This window comes from Cydia splendana, chromosome 4 (genome assembly GCF_910591565.1).
Source record: "Cydia splendana chromosome 4, ilCydSple1.2, whole genome shotgun sequence".
Classification (NCBI taxonomy): Eukaryota; Metazoa; Arthropoda; class Insecta; order Lepidoptera; family Tortricidae; genus Cydia; species Cydia splendana.
Genome location: NC_085963.1, coordinates 23,796,130 through 23,812,052, shown reverse-complemented (window position 1 = coordinate 23,812,052; position 15,923 = coordinate 23,796,130). Strand labels below are relative to the sequence as shown.

The following is a 15,923-nucleotide window of genomic DNA, read 5'->3' as shown; positions in this document are numbered from 1 at the left end:
TGCAACAAATGGCATGCGATCTTAGGTAATTGCTGGCTAGCAACGAATTCAATAGATCGATGAAATGCCGTAATTGCAAATCGAATGCGATTATCGGTGACGTTTATACAGGCCATTAAACTTGAGGATGGTTATGCAATGGATTGTGTGGAAAGGTACAGTCAGCAACAAATAAATAATAAAACTAGCGATTGAATGTAATAAGAAAATGTAATAATTAAATTCTCTTAACAATATAGATAAGTAACTATTAATATATCGCAATTAATTAAGTAACTATGAATATTAATTAGTTGAATTTAACTATACTTCAAACGTATTTTTATACCTATATTTTTTAGTACCTGCTATATTATTAGTGTACGAGTAGGTATCGTTAAATAATTATGCTTAGTACCTATTAATTTACCTAAAATTAAATTTAAATTTGGGTACAAAATCGAAACAGTGAAGACACAAGCTTAATGTGCTTCTTAAACATACCTAATGATCTTACCAAAAAATCATAATGGTTCCTTGATTTCGTAAAGGCACGTTCGGTATATACCAAATCTAAAGTTAATACGAGACAAAGACACGCTACGATTTTACACCTTTCTTAAAAACCCTGATCTAATAAATAAAGTTAAAATTAGGTACAACTTCAGCATTTTAGTGTCTCAAGCATTCTTCTGTGGATCTACGTACATGTGATCCAAATAAGAGAGGCAGAAGGGAGTTCTATTCTGGCCTTTTTCAAATATTACTGAATCTTAAATTTACACGACTAGCATATCTTTTTCATTCAGGCTTTTCCTTCCTGTAGTTTTTAACGCGGATATACCGACAAACGTATCCGATGGCCTGATGCAGCGGTCGGCAACCTTTTTTTGCGTAGTTTTAGTAGCGTAGTTAACGATGACGCGGGCCGCACTTTGTTAATATTTATGACTTTATCAGACATTGTCGTTTCTCAATATTACATAGCCAGAGAGGCTTGCAGGCCGCAAGTGACAGTTTCACGAGCCGCATGCGGCCCGCGGGCCGCAGGTTGCCGACCGCCGGCCTAATGGATGGAACAAGTCGATAGGGCCATTTTAAAATTAAACGACTAGCATATCCTTCTCATCCGGGGCCTCTTTTCTGAAGTTAAAGCCCGCTTGACACTCGTGCGCGAAGCCGCGAATGCGAGTGTGGAATCGCTGATGTGCGAAATCGACTCTACACTGTCATTCGCGGCTTCGGGTCGCGATTCGCGTACGAGTGTGGAGCGGGCTTAACGGGAAACATGCTCGATGGCCTAACAAGTTGCTACTACAGTGGCAGCCATACAATATTTCACGATCGTTTGGAATGACATAAAAACTACGTCTGATATCAAATTGGATAGTTACACAACTAGCATTCCTTCTCATCCGACATTACTCCTAAAGTTATCCCGGATATACCGACAAACGTATTCGATGGCCTAATGGATGGAACAAGTCGATTTTTAAAATTAAACGACTAGCATATCCTTTTCATCCGGGGCCTCTTTTCTGAAATTAACGCGGATATGTCGACAAACATGGCCGATGGCCTCACAAGTCGGTACCACAGTGGCTGCCATACAGGATTGCACGATGGTACGGAATGATGCGAAGTAAATCTTCACGCAGCGTAGGCATGGTCCTGTGCACCAGATTTGCTGGAAAAGAAGAATGTTAAACGTAAAAAACATTGAAAACTTTTAGTAAGTACGAAAATTCCATACGAAACCAATGGGTACCTACCATACTTTCAAATAATTTCTATCTTGATATCTCATTTGTCCGAAAAACTTTAATCTTATTCACGATGCCTGTTTCAAAGTTTACAAAATTTAACGATATCGGAACTAAATGCATTCGGGTGCTGATTCTCCACGCGTATTTAGAGAGCCATACGAAGGGAGAGAAAAAGAGACTGATATAAATAGAGAAATTCTTACCTCAAAGACCAAACAGGCGGATTCGCAGCCCAGTATCAGTTCACAAGGCGGTGTTATAATATAAGGACAACCAGTATTGTGTAGCACCAACCCCGAGTATGCTCGAAGCACACATTATGCAGTCTCTTGCTTTAGTGAGAAATAATCGTAGAGAGACAGAGAGAGAGAGAGAGAGAGAGAGAGAGTCAGCAGCAGACTTATCCTTAGACAGAGGCATCCTTACCTCAAAGGCAAGACAGGCAAAACCGCAGCCCAGTATTAGTGCACATGGTGGTGCTATAAGCACAGCCAGTATCGTGTAGCACCAGTTCCGCGTATGCTTGAAGCACGCATTGCTGAGCCTCCATGCGCATTCTGGGCTGCGCGCGCCTTCTGGCTCGCCGATTATGTCGTCCCATACTATCTGTGGATAAATGAATATTACAGTTCACTAAATCGTTGCATAATGAATATTATAGTTCATTTAGAATTTTCAGTGTCCAACATTAAAAAGAAAGGTCATTCTAGTTTGATATACGAAGTCGTAATTCATGGATAGACGAGACGAGAAGAAAAATATATATAATCTAACCCCGTTAATACCAACAAGCGGTTTTGCAAACGACGTGGTTCCCCTAAGTTGTACCTATAAAAATATCCCAAAGTAACCAACCACCAACTTCATTATTAAATCTCTTTTAATAATCACTTAAATTGAAAAATGCTAAAAATTATGATAAGTAGGTACGCAGTGTGTGTGTAAAGAGGCATCGGACATTTTAACTCGCATTTGACTGAATACTTTTTGCAAAGGCAGACCACTTCCGTGACCAATCGCAGTAATGTAATGTGTCCCACATTCGATAACCAAAAGTCAATGGCCTCTCTTCACGTTCCGTGTGAAGCTCGCGTGACCTCATGAAATTATGGCATTATTTTTACAATGGGTCATCCATGTGGTAAAGTTCGATACACTGCGGGCGCGGGTGCCTAACCCATAAGGTTACATTCGAAGGGTGACTGCAACAGCGAGAGCAACAGTAAAATGTAAGATATATTACTGTGTTTCTCTGTATTTATTTATATCCTCTCTCAGCCGATTTTGACCACGGCGATTGTTTCAACTCCGCTGCTGAAGACGTTCGTGTGCCCGGGTGTGGTTTGCGTAGCCGATCTTATTAACAGAGACCCGTGCACACAACGGGCAGGTAAGGACACCATTACTGTAATTATACCTAATAGCCGCTGGTGGTCGGGCTTTCAGCTCATCCCGTCTGATATCCAGTTCCATAAGTCAACGGGATTCAAAGTCACCAGTTTGTTTAATGACAAAAGATCTCCATACAGGGCGCCTGCTTCTTCTACAGAAGTAGCAGAAACATATGATGTAACATAATTATTGTAAAATTCTAGTATATAAGTCGTGCATTTTTCCAATAAAGCATTCATTCTTTACTCCACTCTTGTGTTGTTATTATACCCCTAAAGCCCTACACTTCACTAGTATGAAAAAGTAACTCATTAATTCACACATATAAAAACATGCAATCAAGAAATACAGAAGTAAAATTAAAACGGCGTCCTTGGCACGTACGGAAATAGCGATTTCATTGACGAAGGACGAGTATTTAATACCGAGGCACCTTGAAAAGCTATCAAATATTCTTTGACAATGACATACTTGCGTTGGATTGAAACCAGACTGATTGAAAATTAATCAATGATACGTGTTTTGAGTCCTTGACAGACGTACGTAAGGGTTGGTAAGGGTGAGGGTAGGGTAGGGTTTTGTAAAGTAAAGATAGAATTATCATTCTACTCTCATTCGTCTGGCTATACCTACCTATTCGCAAATTCCCAAGAGATTCCGCTTAGCTGTTTTGTTGGTTGTAAATAGAACTTGGCACGAGTTACCTACACAGTGACCAAAAAGAGATGCTAAGTAATCGGTGAACATACATACAAAAAATGTAACAAGCAGAAACGTCTGCGACCGATGCTATTATTTTTGCATAATATGGTGGAAAGATTTGCTGGCTATGGATGAGTGGCTCATGAGGTGGCTCAGATGGCAGAGCGCTGGAGTATCGATCCAGAGGCCGTGAGTTCAAGTCTCCCAAGACAGTATTTTTTCCACTTTTAAATTTATTCTATACCTACATTAAAAATATTTGGCCACAACCGAATATAGACCCTTCTCCTTCTGGGTAAAGATTAAAGAAGTCGGTTAATAATTTTAATTATACATTACATGTCTGTACATCACGATTGACCGTCGTTTGTTTCTTTTTATTTTCTGGCCATTCTTCATTTTTGCGTGCCAGCATTTACGTGTCTCAGGACTGGCCTTACGGACAATAAGAATAGGGCATGAGTGGGGCCAGTACAGCGGTGTGACACCGCTACAACGCGATTATTTGATGAGTACGCATCACGCGCGCGATTGGTCGTAACTTCTTGCGTTAGACTGCACGATTGGCTCGAATTCGTGAGTGACACCGCTGAACTAGTACCATTTTTAGTGCTCGTAAGGCATGCGTGCCAGTAATTGGGGTTGTTAATGCGGCGAGTTCTTTTGCAGTCAAGTTGAAGGGAAAATAGTTATTTTTAAGGAGCAAGTAGGTAGCCTGTGTTCCATCTACTTAAATACTTTCATTACATGGGTTATTTGGTTGTAGTGCTCTTTTAATGTCGGCTTTACATACTTGTGTTTTAATTTCTTGTTAATTAACAGAAATAATACTTAGTACATTACGATACGAGTACGAAAAATTGGAAATTCGGAACGAGTGGCGATAAATTAGAACACGGCCGAAGGGAGTATTTTAAATCGACACATGAGTTGCGTATTACCTATTCGCACATGTATCGTAAAACCGGTACAACGTTTTACAGTAGGTAGATACATTATGAGCGTTTAAATTTTCAACATATTCACGTAATGTGCTAATTATCGCACTAGTGCGGTAAAGTAGCGCCATGTGTAGTACCTACTGTAAACTTTTATGTGTGGTCTTTAATTGGTTTTGGTGAAGCCACTTTATAATTAATAAAAAAAAACGTGGTAAATAAATCTGGGGCACTGCAGTGCCCCCGCCAAGTTACACACCCTTGTAAGATTAAAAGTGTGTCGTGATTCTGACCCATTTGGCAAATTAAACACGGGAAGGGCCCGTCCCGTAATAACGGACAGGGATTATTATTGTATATTAAAATAATAAATCATATTTTTTTCAATTTGTTGCCTAGTCAGTTGCAATATTACGCTAGGAATATTGGTTAAGAAAGCATATCTCTACTCTAAGTATCTCTATTAGTCTATAGATTTTAGCCATCATATCGTGGAGACAGCTAATACATACCTTATAAACTGCGGTAAGAACCAGGTCAGTCATTAGGGATTGTACTACCATTCACTTAGTAAAATTATACCCCCGATTGTACCGTAAAGAGCACTTCATGTTATTAGGTACGTGTTGTTTATTATAATATTAAGCACAACATTAAAACTAGAAATAAAATAAAAACATACAAAAACCAAACCAATTACAAAGAGAATACCCTTATTTCCACGGCACCAATGTGGCTCTGTCGGGACGCTTGCACGGGTTCTAAAACCGTGGCAAGCGTGTGACGGACCGTTAGCTACGTTTTTGATCACTAACTTCAATTCTTATCTGTATACTTTTTACAAAATGAATAATAGCCACGTCAAATTAAGCCGAATTTGGGCAAGCTGCGGAAATAATTCGTGTAGTTTTGAAAATTGGTACAGGCATACCTTGTGGTGTCCAGATAAACATACTAAAAGTCCTTGAGGGTAGGGGGTGTGCTGGGGGTGTAGAGGGGGGTTGAAGGTACCTTTTTTCATATTTTTGCTCATATCTCGAATATCTGTACGAATAGCATTATAATTACTTCGGACAAAAGTTTTAACATAAAATTTACTACAAATTTCGTTATTTTTATTTTTACTCTGCGATCAATACTTTAGGAGCTACAGGCTGTTAAAGTTAAATAAGAGATAAAAAATAGACGGTTTAAGAAAACTTCGTTTTTTCGTAATTGTTCATCATAAATAAAAAAATTAGTTTAAAGTAAGCAAGGTAAGTGACCTGCTGATAAAATAAATAAAAAATAGGCCATGAGCATGTCGGGCCATGCTCAGTGTAGGGTTCCGTAGATACCCGTCTGTCAAAATATACTATTTGCCAAAACTCAAAAACAGCTATACCGATTAGGTTCGCTATATTTTTCCTTGAAAGTCTTTACTAAGCTATGTTTTCACAATTTTTTTCATATTTTTTTGGCCCATGGTTCAAAAATTAGGGGAACTAAAGTGTAAAACACAACTTTTTTTCTTTCAGATCGATTATTTCCTAAAATATTAAGTTGATAAAAAAATCGTTCTAGAAGACCCTTATTCGTTTGAAAAGACCTATCCAACGACACCCCACACTGGTAAAAGCGAAAAAAAAATTCATCCCCACTTTAATAGCCACCCTAAAAAAATATTTTTTCTAATTTATATTTTACGATTTTGTCAGCGTAACTGATTTATATATTCGTGTTAAATTTAATCATGAAAACTCGAAAAAATATTTTTTATGGTGGCCGCCCTACATTTAAGTGGGGATGAATTTTTTTTTCGCTTCCACCCTATAGTGTGGGGTGTCGTTGGATAGGTATTTTAAAACGAATAAGGGTCTTCTAGAACCATTTTTTTATCAACTTATTTTTTTCGGAAATAATCGATCTGAAAGAAAACAAGTTGTGGTTTACCCTTTAGTTATCCTAATTTTTGAACCATGGGTCCAAAGAATATGAAAAAAATCGTGAAAACATAGCTTAGTAAAGACTTTCAAGGAAAAATATAGCGAACCTAATCGGTATAGCTGTTTTTGAGTTTTGGCAAATAGTCTATTTTGACAGACGGGTATCTACGGAACCCTACGCTGAGCATGGCCCGACATGCTCATGGCCTATTTTTTTTATTTTATCGGCAGGTCGCTTAGCTTGCTTACTCTAAACTATTTTTTTTATTTATGATGAACAATTACAAAAAACTATGTTTTCTTAAATCGTCTATTTTTTATCACTTAATTAAGTTTAACAGCCTGTAGCTCCTAAATTATTGATTGTAGAGTAAAAATAAACATAACCAAATTTGTAGTAAATTTTATCTTAAAACTTTTGTCCGAAGTAATTATAACGCTATTCGTACAGATACTCGAGATATGAGCAAAAATATGAAAAAGGTACCTTCAACCCTCTACACCCCCAGCACACCCCCTACCCTCGAGGACTTTTAGTATGTTTATCTGGACACCACAAGGTATACCTGTACCAATTTTCAAAACTACACGAATTATTTCCGCAGATTTTTCTAATTTGCTTAGGCTATAAGAAAATGTCACCGTTGACACTGATAGATCGGTATCGTATCGCTGTGACATCTTATAAGCATTTTTCTAATTGGGCCGTACCTAAGCCTAACTTCGTATAATGATGATGGATCTTCAACCGAAAGAATAGGGTTTATAATAATAATAATAATATTCTCTGCCTCAGGATTTTCTGCCTCTGGCGTGCCTTAACCGGCCGGCCAGAGTGGAGTCGTTAGAGCTATAAGCTCCAGGGGTGGAAGTGAAATATGCATAAGACGCGAGTTGGCACAGTGGCTGTTAACAGCCACTGGGTAGAAAGCGGCGCACACTTCTCGACACCCCTGAGCCGCTCACACCGGTGTTGCCCTTGAGCCATCCTAGATGTCGCTTTTTGTGGGGGCCCATCTTGTGAGGGCGAGTCACCGTCTGCCGGAAATAAAATTGCATACCGTTTTATTAGGCAGGCGTCCGGTTTTTTACCCCATTGCTCAGTTCTTAGTCCATCGCTTTCACCCAATAACCTAGTTCATTTTAGATTCCATCAACTCTCAATAGTCCTTACACCCTGGCGGGTGCTGCCTCTGCGTGCGTCCCATGACACGGGCAAGGGCAGCCTCCGCTCGGTGTACTCCTTACATTTCATTAAAGTGTCAAAAGGGCATCTACGTGTTGGCTTCGGCTCCGCGCACGCCTCCCAAATGTCCGGAACACCATTGTTCCGTGATGGGAAAGACATACAAATAATAATATGTTTATTGCTTTCATATTGGTGTTTACACAGTTTTATTCTAACCTGTACCACATAAAAATAAAATGGGCTATAACTTTACACAAACATTACCTACGGCACAATTAACCTTTTCGTCGCCATTGACTTGATATAAAGTAAGTACATTTTGTGGTACACACGCCATGACTTGAAATGTTATACGTGTAATGTGTGGCTTGGCGTTGATGGTTGAATAGGTAAAAGCTATCAGTCGAAAAATCTCACCCTTCTTAGACAACTGTCCAAAATAGAAAACAGCAATAAAAACACGCATAATGTAGCTTCAACGTGACCTTTCTGTCCTGACCTTTGCTAACAGCTTGCTGAAGGTACATGCAAATTAATTTCCGTACAGACAGCAGGGAGTGGGATAGCCAAGTTTAATAAGATTTTCATGAAATCTGACCTTTGACTTTACAGTAAAGTGGCGGGCGTATGTGCCATCAGACCATCACGCTCCGCGATTGTCATATGCCATTTAGGCTCCTGGCTAAATTGGTTGTTCAATACTTGCGCTATGGTATGTTCAATTTAGCTAGAACCCTAAATGGCTTAACATTCCCGTGTGGTGACTGTACAGTACATATTGTTTTTTTTTATACAGACTAACCAGTTATCTCACCTGACTATAGTAAGTGACGATAGGGCCTAGGCCCCTGAAACCTAGCATTGTCCTAGGATAATGCTAGATTTTAGGGGCCTAGGTCAAGGTAGCATTATCCTAGGATAATGCTAGGTTGCAAACATTAATTGTACGTATAATCTAGACAAATCTTCAATATTGCAGCCTGATACCATGTGTCATGTTGTCTCAGATTGAAATCTCTATAACAGTTACCTACGTTTTTCTTCTAGAAGAAAGAGAGAGTCCACAGAATTCTCCATATCGCAGATCTTTGCTACTTATTGAAAAGAACATCCCCCTTTGATTTGCCCAATATCTAGTGAACACTTTATTTATAAAAAGCCTACTGCTTATAAAGATGTGAAGAGAAGATTTAATGCAATCAGGAGAAAGAAAACGAAAAATCGTACCCCACCTATTAACTTTAATTTTATTTTATTTAGTGTTTCCAAAATAGAATAAAATTAGATCGCATAAACGAACAAACTTGGCTCCCTCTTTACAAACACCTCTGTCTGCTGAAATCTATTTCGAGGGCTTAGGTATTTACATATTATTAAATAATTCAGTCTGTCCTGAAAGGGGTTTTCAAGAATTCATACCTGAGCTCTGTATGACGTGTTTCTACGTAGGTAGGTTATTAATTGCATGCCTTGACAGGTTGGAATTAAGTTATTAGTAACGTAAGCATTTTACTTCGAAGAAAGATGTTTTTTAAACGTTTTGTTTATTGTTTGGACATCGTTTTATTTGAAAATCTACTAACTCCTTCGACGTATATACTTATAAAAATGGGAAAAGATTTATTACAACACTATTAAATAAATATAAAACATTAAATTAGCTTAAAAATAATAATACAAACTATCTCTAAACTAAATAAACTTAAAATAAAACGCCTATAAATAAAAACGTCCCCCAAGTCACTGCTGATGGGCAGTGTGCCCAGAAGGCTGGCCGCATTGCCACGTTGTATGGCAATACTAACGCGTTGAGCAAAATACAGGCCAGCCCTCTGGTCCCCTGCGGCATCTATAAGGCGCTCCGCTAAGGCCCTGTATATACGGCGCGCGCTTGGCCCCCACGGCCCCAGCGTTTCGACCCCAAACGCCTCAAAAATATAACTACTGCCAAGGGTGGCATATTTGCGGCGTTTGAGGTCTTCTGCCATGGACGCGGCATGACCAGCATCTCTGCTGGTGCCCGGAAGGTGGGACGGCGCGAGGGTGTCACCACATGTGGCATCCCAGACTAGAGGCCGTCCCATCTTCCAAGGCACCAACGTCATACCGTCGGGCCTCTTGCCATCGTCCCTAGCCAGGCGCTGACAAAGGCCCTTCGGATGACGTCGTTGATGCTGGCGTGTCTGGGTATGCGTCCGGCGCTTCTGCCGCAGGAAAGCCCATGATGTCCAAATTTGTCCACCATGGCACCACAACGGCAGTGATGGGGGACGTTTGTTACAGTCCCTATGCGCAAACAAGTCGCCAGTCTGAAGGTGGTGTTGTCCAATAGGGTCCCTCTGGATGGAGAGGGTAGGGCTTGTAGCCACAGACCCGACTCCCACTCCGCAGTGGCAAGAAGACGAGCTCGGTCTGCCGTACTAGTTGACGTATCAACGAGATTATTCCGTACTAGACGGCAGAGCGGCTCGTCTCATTGCCTCTGCGAGCATGGATTGGCAGGCGGGTCCGTGTTGCTGCAGGTTAGTGACCAAACATTCTTGGCCTCGGTGCAATGTGCTGCCTCTATGGCCCCGAGAGAGCGAGATAAAATGCCTCCAATCAGGTTTTAAGCACTATGCACCGAGGACAAGAAGGCAGGCAGCGACACACTGGAAATTTTGCGGATACCCAGGCCACCGTGCCGAATAGGCAGAGAGGCCTGGGTCCAGGACCTTTCTTCAAAACGTATGTTGAGAACAGATGACAAAGTATCCTGAATTACGGAGTCAAGTTTTAAAAGTACTTATATAGTACTTATCTTATATACTTATTGATAATTTAAACTACTTACATAATTTATGTGAATTATAATTATGTAGAGTCGGACTCGGACTAAGCTAGATATTCTACATAACTCTCTTCTCTTCAAGTTTTGCAATGTCAAAACTTGGATATATCACCATAAATTACTATTTTTTAAATATGATCATTATTGTGGCAATTCATAACTTATCCAAAATAACAGTATTTTAACACGCGATTGTAAGTGACAAAATTGTCTTTATCACGCTGTCACGTTATTATTTTACTAACGCTTCAATTAAGCCATAATTTTCGCGTGTTATAATATTTGTAATGGCTTAATGTCAAATAAGTTTTGGAATATTAAAATTTCGTAAAATAGAAAAAAATCGTAATTAAATAAATACTTAAATAATAAATAAATATCTGGGGACATCTTAATTATACAGATCAACCTAGCCCCAAACTAAGCAAAGCTTGTACTATGGCTGCTATTATTATAGGCGACGATATGCATACTTATATAGATAAATACATACTTATATACCTACATAGAAAACACCCATGACTCAGGAACAAATATTTGTGTTCATCACATAAATAAATGCTCTTACCGAGATTCGAACCCAGGACCGTCGGCTTTACATGCAGGGTCACTGTCACTACTCACTAGGCCAGGCCGGTCATCCTTCCTTCCTACCTACCTTCAATTTTGGAATATTAGAAAAAGATAACCTATTTTGTAATTTTGTGAAAAACGGTGTTTAGATAACTCACCTGCACATGCGTATTCAAGTTATTCGGATCCCGATCCTCCAGAGCCTCCCGAACCGCACTGTCCGGTTTAACGACCGCCATCTTCAGCGGCTCCGACCGGACGTCCAACACCGCCGGACCGTCCGTCTGACACCCCGTCTCCACACCTTCCCAATCCGTTTCTGACTCTTTCAACGGTTTTTCTATTTCTTTTATCTTTGGTGCGAGGATAGAAGGATCTAGCTTAAGTTCTGGTGCTGTCCCAGATCGTAATTTAGCTTTGTGAGCACATGCTAAACACTGTCGGGAGCTGGTCGTCTGCAGCAAGCAGGGCCCGCTGCTTATAGGAGCTTCGTCAAATGCCACGGTGAATTTGAGCGCGCTCAAGTTTTTTAGTCTGTGGTGTTTCTATTTTTAAAAAGTTCACTTCAATGTCCTTTGGTTTTTAGCCTGTGGTATTTCAACTTTAAAAAGTTCACAGATCTTTCTTTAGTTTTAAGTCCGTGATATTATGATTTTTTAAAACTTCACTGTTAATCTTGAAAGTTTAATACATTTTTTATTTGTTTTAACTACGAAATTGCGGAAACTTTTAACGCATAGATGTATAGCCCGCTGAAAACCGCCACTGAAACTGAATTCCCTCCAAAAGCATTTTACTTAATGTCTTTTGCGCATGCCTGAAGTAGTTTTCTAACGGAAACGTGATAATCGTACATTGGCGGTTTTATATGACCTTTATATGACTTTCTTAGTTCCCAAGTTTCGTTGTACGTAGTGTTGGTACATTGAGTCGTGTTTTGTTTTATTATTTATTGTTTTTAGGGCACTGCCCGATGTTTCCTAATGTTCGAAGGTAATAGTGCTTAATGGGTTCCAAACGAGGTTTATACAGCTTTTATAATTCCTTACTCTTTCGAAAGAAAGGATGTGAAATGTATGCAAATGTATGGGCGGAATAATAATGTCTTTACGTCCAGACTTTTTTTTAAATATACTTACGTACCTACCTAAATGATTTAACTACAATAGTTTATTGGACAAAACTAACAAAATATATATCATTATTAAAATTTACGACATGTAAGTACAATTAGAAAAATTTGGTTAATTTTTGCGGACAGTTGGACGTCAACTCAACTTATAGATATTAACTTTGAAAAGTGATATTATTATATTCTTGATCTTACAACTCTTAAAAAAATTTCACCGCCTCGGGCGAGAAACACAATAAAAACAAAATACGTAAGTATATACAATGTACAAAGGCGAACTTATCCCTATAAGGGATCTCTTCCAGTCAACCTTTGAATTGCAATTTCGTTAGCTGTCGATTTTGGTTATTAAAAAAAAGTCAACTTTAAATACAAAAGTTTATTTCTTCCATTAAGTAGGTACCTAGGTACATTTAACTATGTACAATATGCATGCACCGTCGTTACGATTGATTCATTTATATACAAACTTATATTATGTGAGTATATATTAGTATTTATATAAAGGGTAAATAATGTATGTAACTAGATGTTCATAAGACTAATAACACACTGCCGGTAAGTTTTTATACAAATTCTCATACTTTCATATGCCATAGTTACACAAAAAATGAAAAAGGTAGGTATAATGTCATTTTCATAGTGAAAATTGCCAGTTTTTGTAAAACTGATAAGGTATATTGGAACTCTAAAAAAATACAAGTTTTTCGAATAAAATGGCATTCTCGGGCAGCTTAAATTAACATAATTTATGTTATTTCTACATATACGTGTTCGCTTATTTATATAAAATCTTATATTAAATTGTATTATTATGTAAATTGAGCGATTCATTGAATTATATGTTTATTTCATGATATAACTTACATTTATTACTGTATTTGTATATTGCACCGTATTACTTTATTCCTTATATGAATATATTGGAAATGTCTAACTATTAATAGTATATTACATTCTCTCGTGTACCTATTAAATATCGTTAGAGAAACTCTAGCTTCATGTCATCTTTACATAAAATAAAAATCTGAATTGAAAACTGTAATGGTGCAACCACACAGTGGTGATATTATATTAATAACATTTTATAACAGTGATGTTATATAACAACTGTGTGAAAGCACCATAATGTTAGCCATTGTCACATTGTATCAAATGAAATTCCTTTATGATTTTTAGATATATCACAAAACGAAGGTCAGAAAATAATTTATTATTGTCACTTGTCATTATATGTAACCATAAATACTTTTTACTAACCAAATATAAATATTATTTAGCGAACCAATAAAACATGTGCCTGATAAGGTCCTGAAAAATATAGGTATTAAAAGGCATTTAGGTACCTATATTTAAATAGCATTGCTGAAAAAACATAGAAAAAAAAAAATAGCTGACTAACAATTCAGCTATTTTTAGGGTTCCGTATACCTCAAAAGGAAAAAACGGAACCCTTATAGGATCACTCGTGCGTCTGTCTGTCTGTCCGACCACGCCCCCCCTCCCTTTATCTCTGAAACTACTGCGTCTCAAATTTAAAAAAAAATACACAAAATAGTACTTTACCTATAGATGACAAGAAAACCTATTAGAAATGTGCAGTCAAGGGTGAGTCGGACTTATGTACGGAACCCTTGGAACGCGAGTCCGATCACCAGAGTAGAGCCGGACCAAGCTAACTCTGCTCGGTATTTGCAATGACATAATGTGAAAATGTCATTATTAATAAAATAAAATATGAGGTTTATATTGGCACTCACTCATTATATTCTATTCAATTCGGTGCAAAGTTAGTCTAGACGGACTTTATGCTTAATCATATTATTGCCTGACCAAGCATCGATCTAGTGGCCCGAGTTAACCCAATTCGGACACGCCTTCTTATTTTACTGTAACATATGATGGGCGGGTCTACTCTAATTAATGGGTTGTTATTAAAGCTATTTATTACAGGGTTTAGGTAGTTTATTATGCTATTACATGACAAGCCTGCCACCTACTGTTACAAATGTATAGAAAGATTTAGAGTAAGTTTATGATTATCGGAAAAATACCTAAATGTTTATATGTACAAATATCCCGGATACCAAGATTCGAGTCAGACTGCTTCAATTTGCCCAACCAAGTAGGAAAAAAAATTTGGTACCTACAAAATTGATTAATATCGAACTGCCATTAAGGATGACTCACGTTAGACCGGGCCGTGTCCGGGCCGGAGCTTCCAGCGCATCGTTTTCTATGGAAAGCATCACGTAATCACCTGTCATGTCATGTCATGTCATAGAAAAGTAAGTGCCGGAAGTTCCGGCCTGGACACGGTCCGGTCTAACGCGATTCATCCTTTATTGTTCTCATCCTGGACCGATATTTTGCACAGGTCATAATTATATTTTGAAAATAAATTACTTTAACTGCCACTACAAATTCTACCAAACGTAACGTTTTTTAGTTTCCATATTTCGTAGTCATATTTCTGTCGCTGTTAAATATCAAACCTTACTACTTATAAGATGAAGTCTATTTTCTTCTGTTGTTGGCATACGAGCTTTTAAAAGTAAGTTACACGTTATAGGATGGTTACACAGCAGTCCCTGATTGATCGACCATGAAAGGTTAGAGCCGCGAATAGAGACATTTGTTATATATTATGTATATTAGAGAACATTGCGGACTACTAAATGTTAAGTGTCTTGCCATTATAAAACACCAAACTTTAAATGTCATTTGAGACTTTAAGAGTGAATTTCACTGTAATTTTTTTTAATGATATAGGAGGCAATCGAGCAGACGAATCTCCTGCTAGTAAGCGATTTCCGTCGCCCATGGACCTGCAACACCAGAGGGGTTGTTAGTGCGTTGCCGGCTTTTAAGATGGGAGTACGCTTTTCTTGAAGGTTTGAAGGTCGTATCGGTCCGGAAATACCGCAGACGAGTTCATTTCACAGTTTAGCTGTGCAAGGTAGGTTTTAATTATTATACTGATGTTTTTATATAATATCGTATTAATAATAATATAGATCGATTTTAATGACAAGTGACAGTATCATATTTTTATGAGATTAATATTAATACAGATTATAATACAGAATATTATTAATTTTAAAGAAAATTAAAATTAATGAAGGTAAATGTGAATATTAGCACCAGATCTTAAAACTAAGTCTAGATTAAGTTATTATAGTTTATACAGTATTAAAGCTTTCTTATTCGCTTACAATGGAAGACAACAATTTTTAAATAAAACATTTAAAAATATTCTAGAAGACAATATAAACAACACATTATAAAATAGTTTATAAAACCTTTATCCAGCTTCAAATTATTTTTGATCCCGTCTTTCATAAATTATGACTCTTTTACCCGAAATGACCTAAAACGGGTCAGGGTCATTCGAACCCACAAACCCACAATAGTCTATTTAGCCCAACTAGCCACAAGGCAAAACCACAATCAATAACAATTTAAGAATGACAATAACTCTTTCAACTAAACGACAT

At 37.9% G+C, this 15,923-nt stretch overlaps 1 protein-coding gene across 1 annotated transcript; it reads right to left on the bottom strand.

The window, feature by feature from the left end:
* Positions 1-1,319: 1,319 nt before the first annotated feature.
* Positions 1,320-11,605, bottom strand: LOC134790212 (caveolin-3-like). The gene is made up of 3 exons (XM_063761047.1): positions 11,453-11,605; positions 2,172-2,351; positions 1,320-1,666 (listed from the first exon to the last, which is right to left on the bottom strand). Exons 1-3 carry the CDS (start codon positions 11,531-11,533, stop codon positions 1,478-1,480), a joined length of 450 nt encoding a protein of 149 aa, XP_063617117.1. The 5' UTR covers positions 11,534-11,605; the 3' UTR covers positions 1,320-1,477.
* Between the last annotated feature and the right edge of the window lie 4,318 nt (positions 11,606-15,923).

Excerpts from the sequence above, each read along its gene's own strand:
- LOC134790212 (XM_063761047.1), bottom strand. The coding sequence starts at position 11,533 with ATGGCGGTCGTTAAACCGGACAGTGCGGTTCGGGAGGCTCTGGAGGAT. Across the intron at positions 2,352-11,452 it reads ACTTGAATACGCATGTGCAG|ATAGTATGGGACGACATAAT; the intron begins GTGAGTTATCTA and ends ATTTATCCACAG. Across the intron at positions 1,667-2,171 it reads TTGCCTGTCTTGCCTTTGAG|CAAATCTGGTGCACAGGACC; the intron begins GTAAGGATGCCT and ends CTTCTTTTCCAG.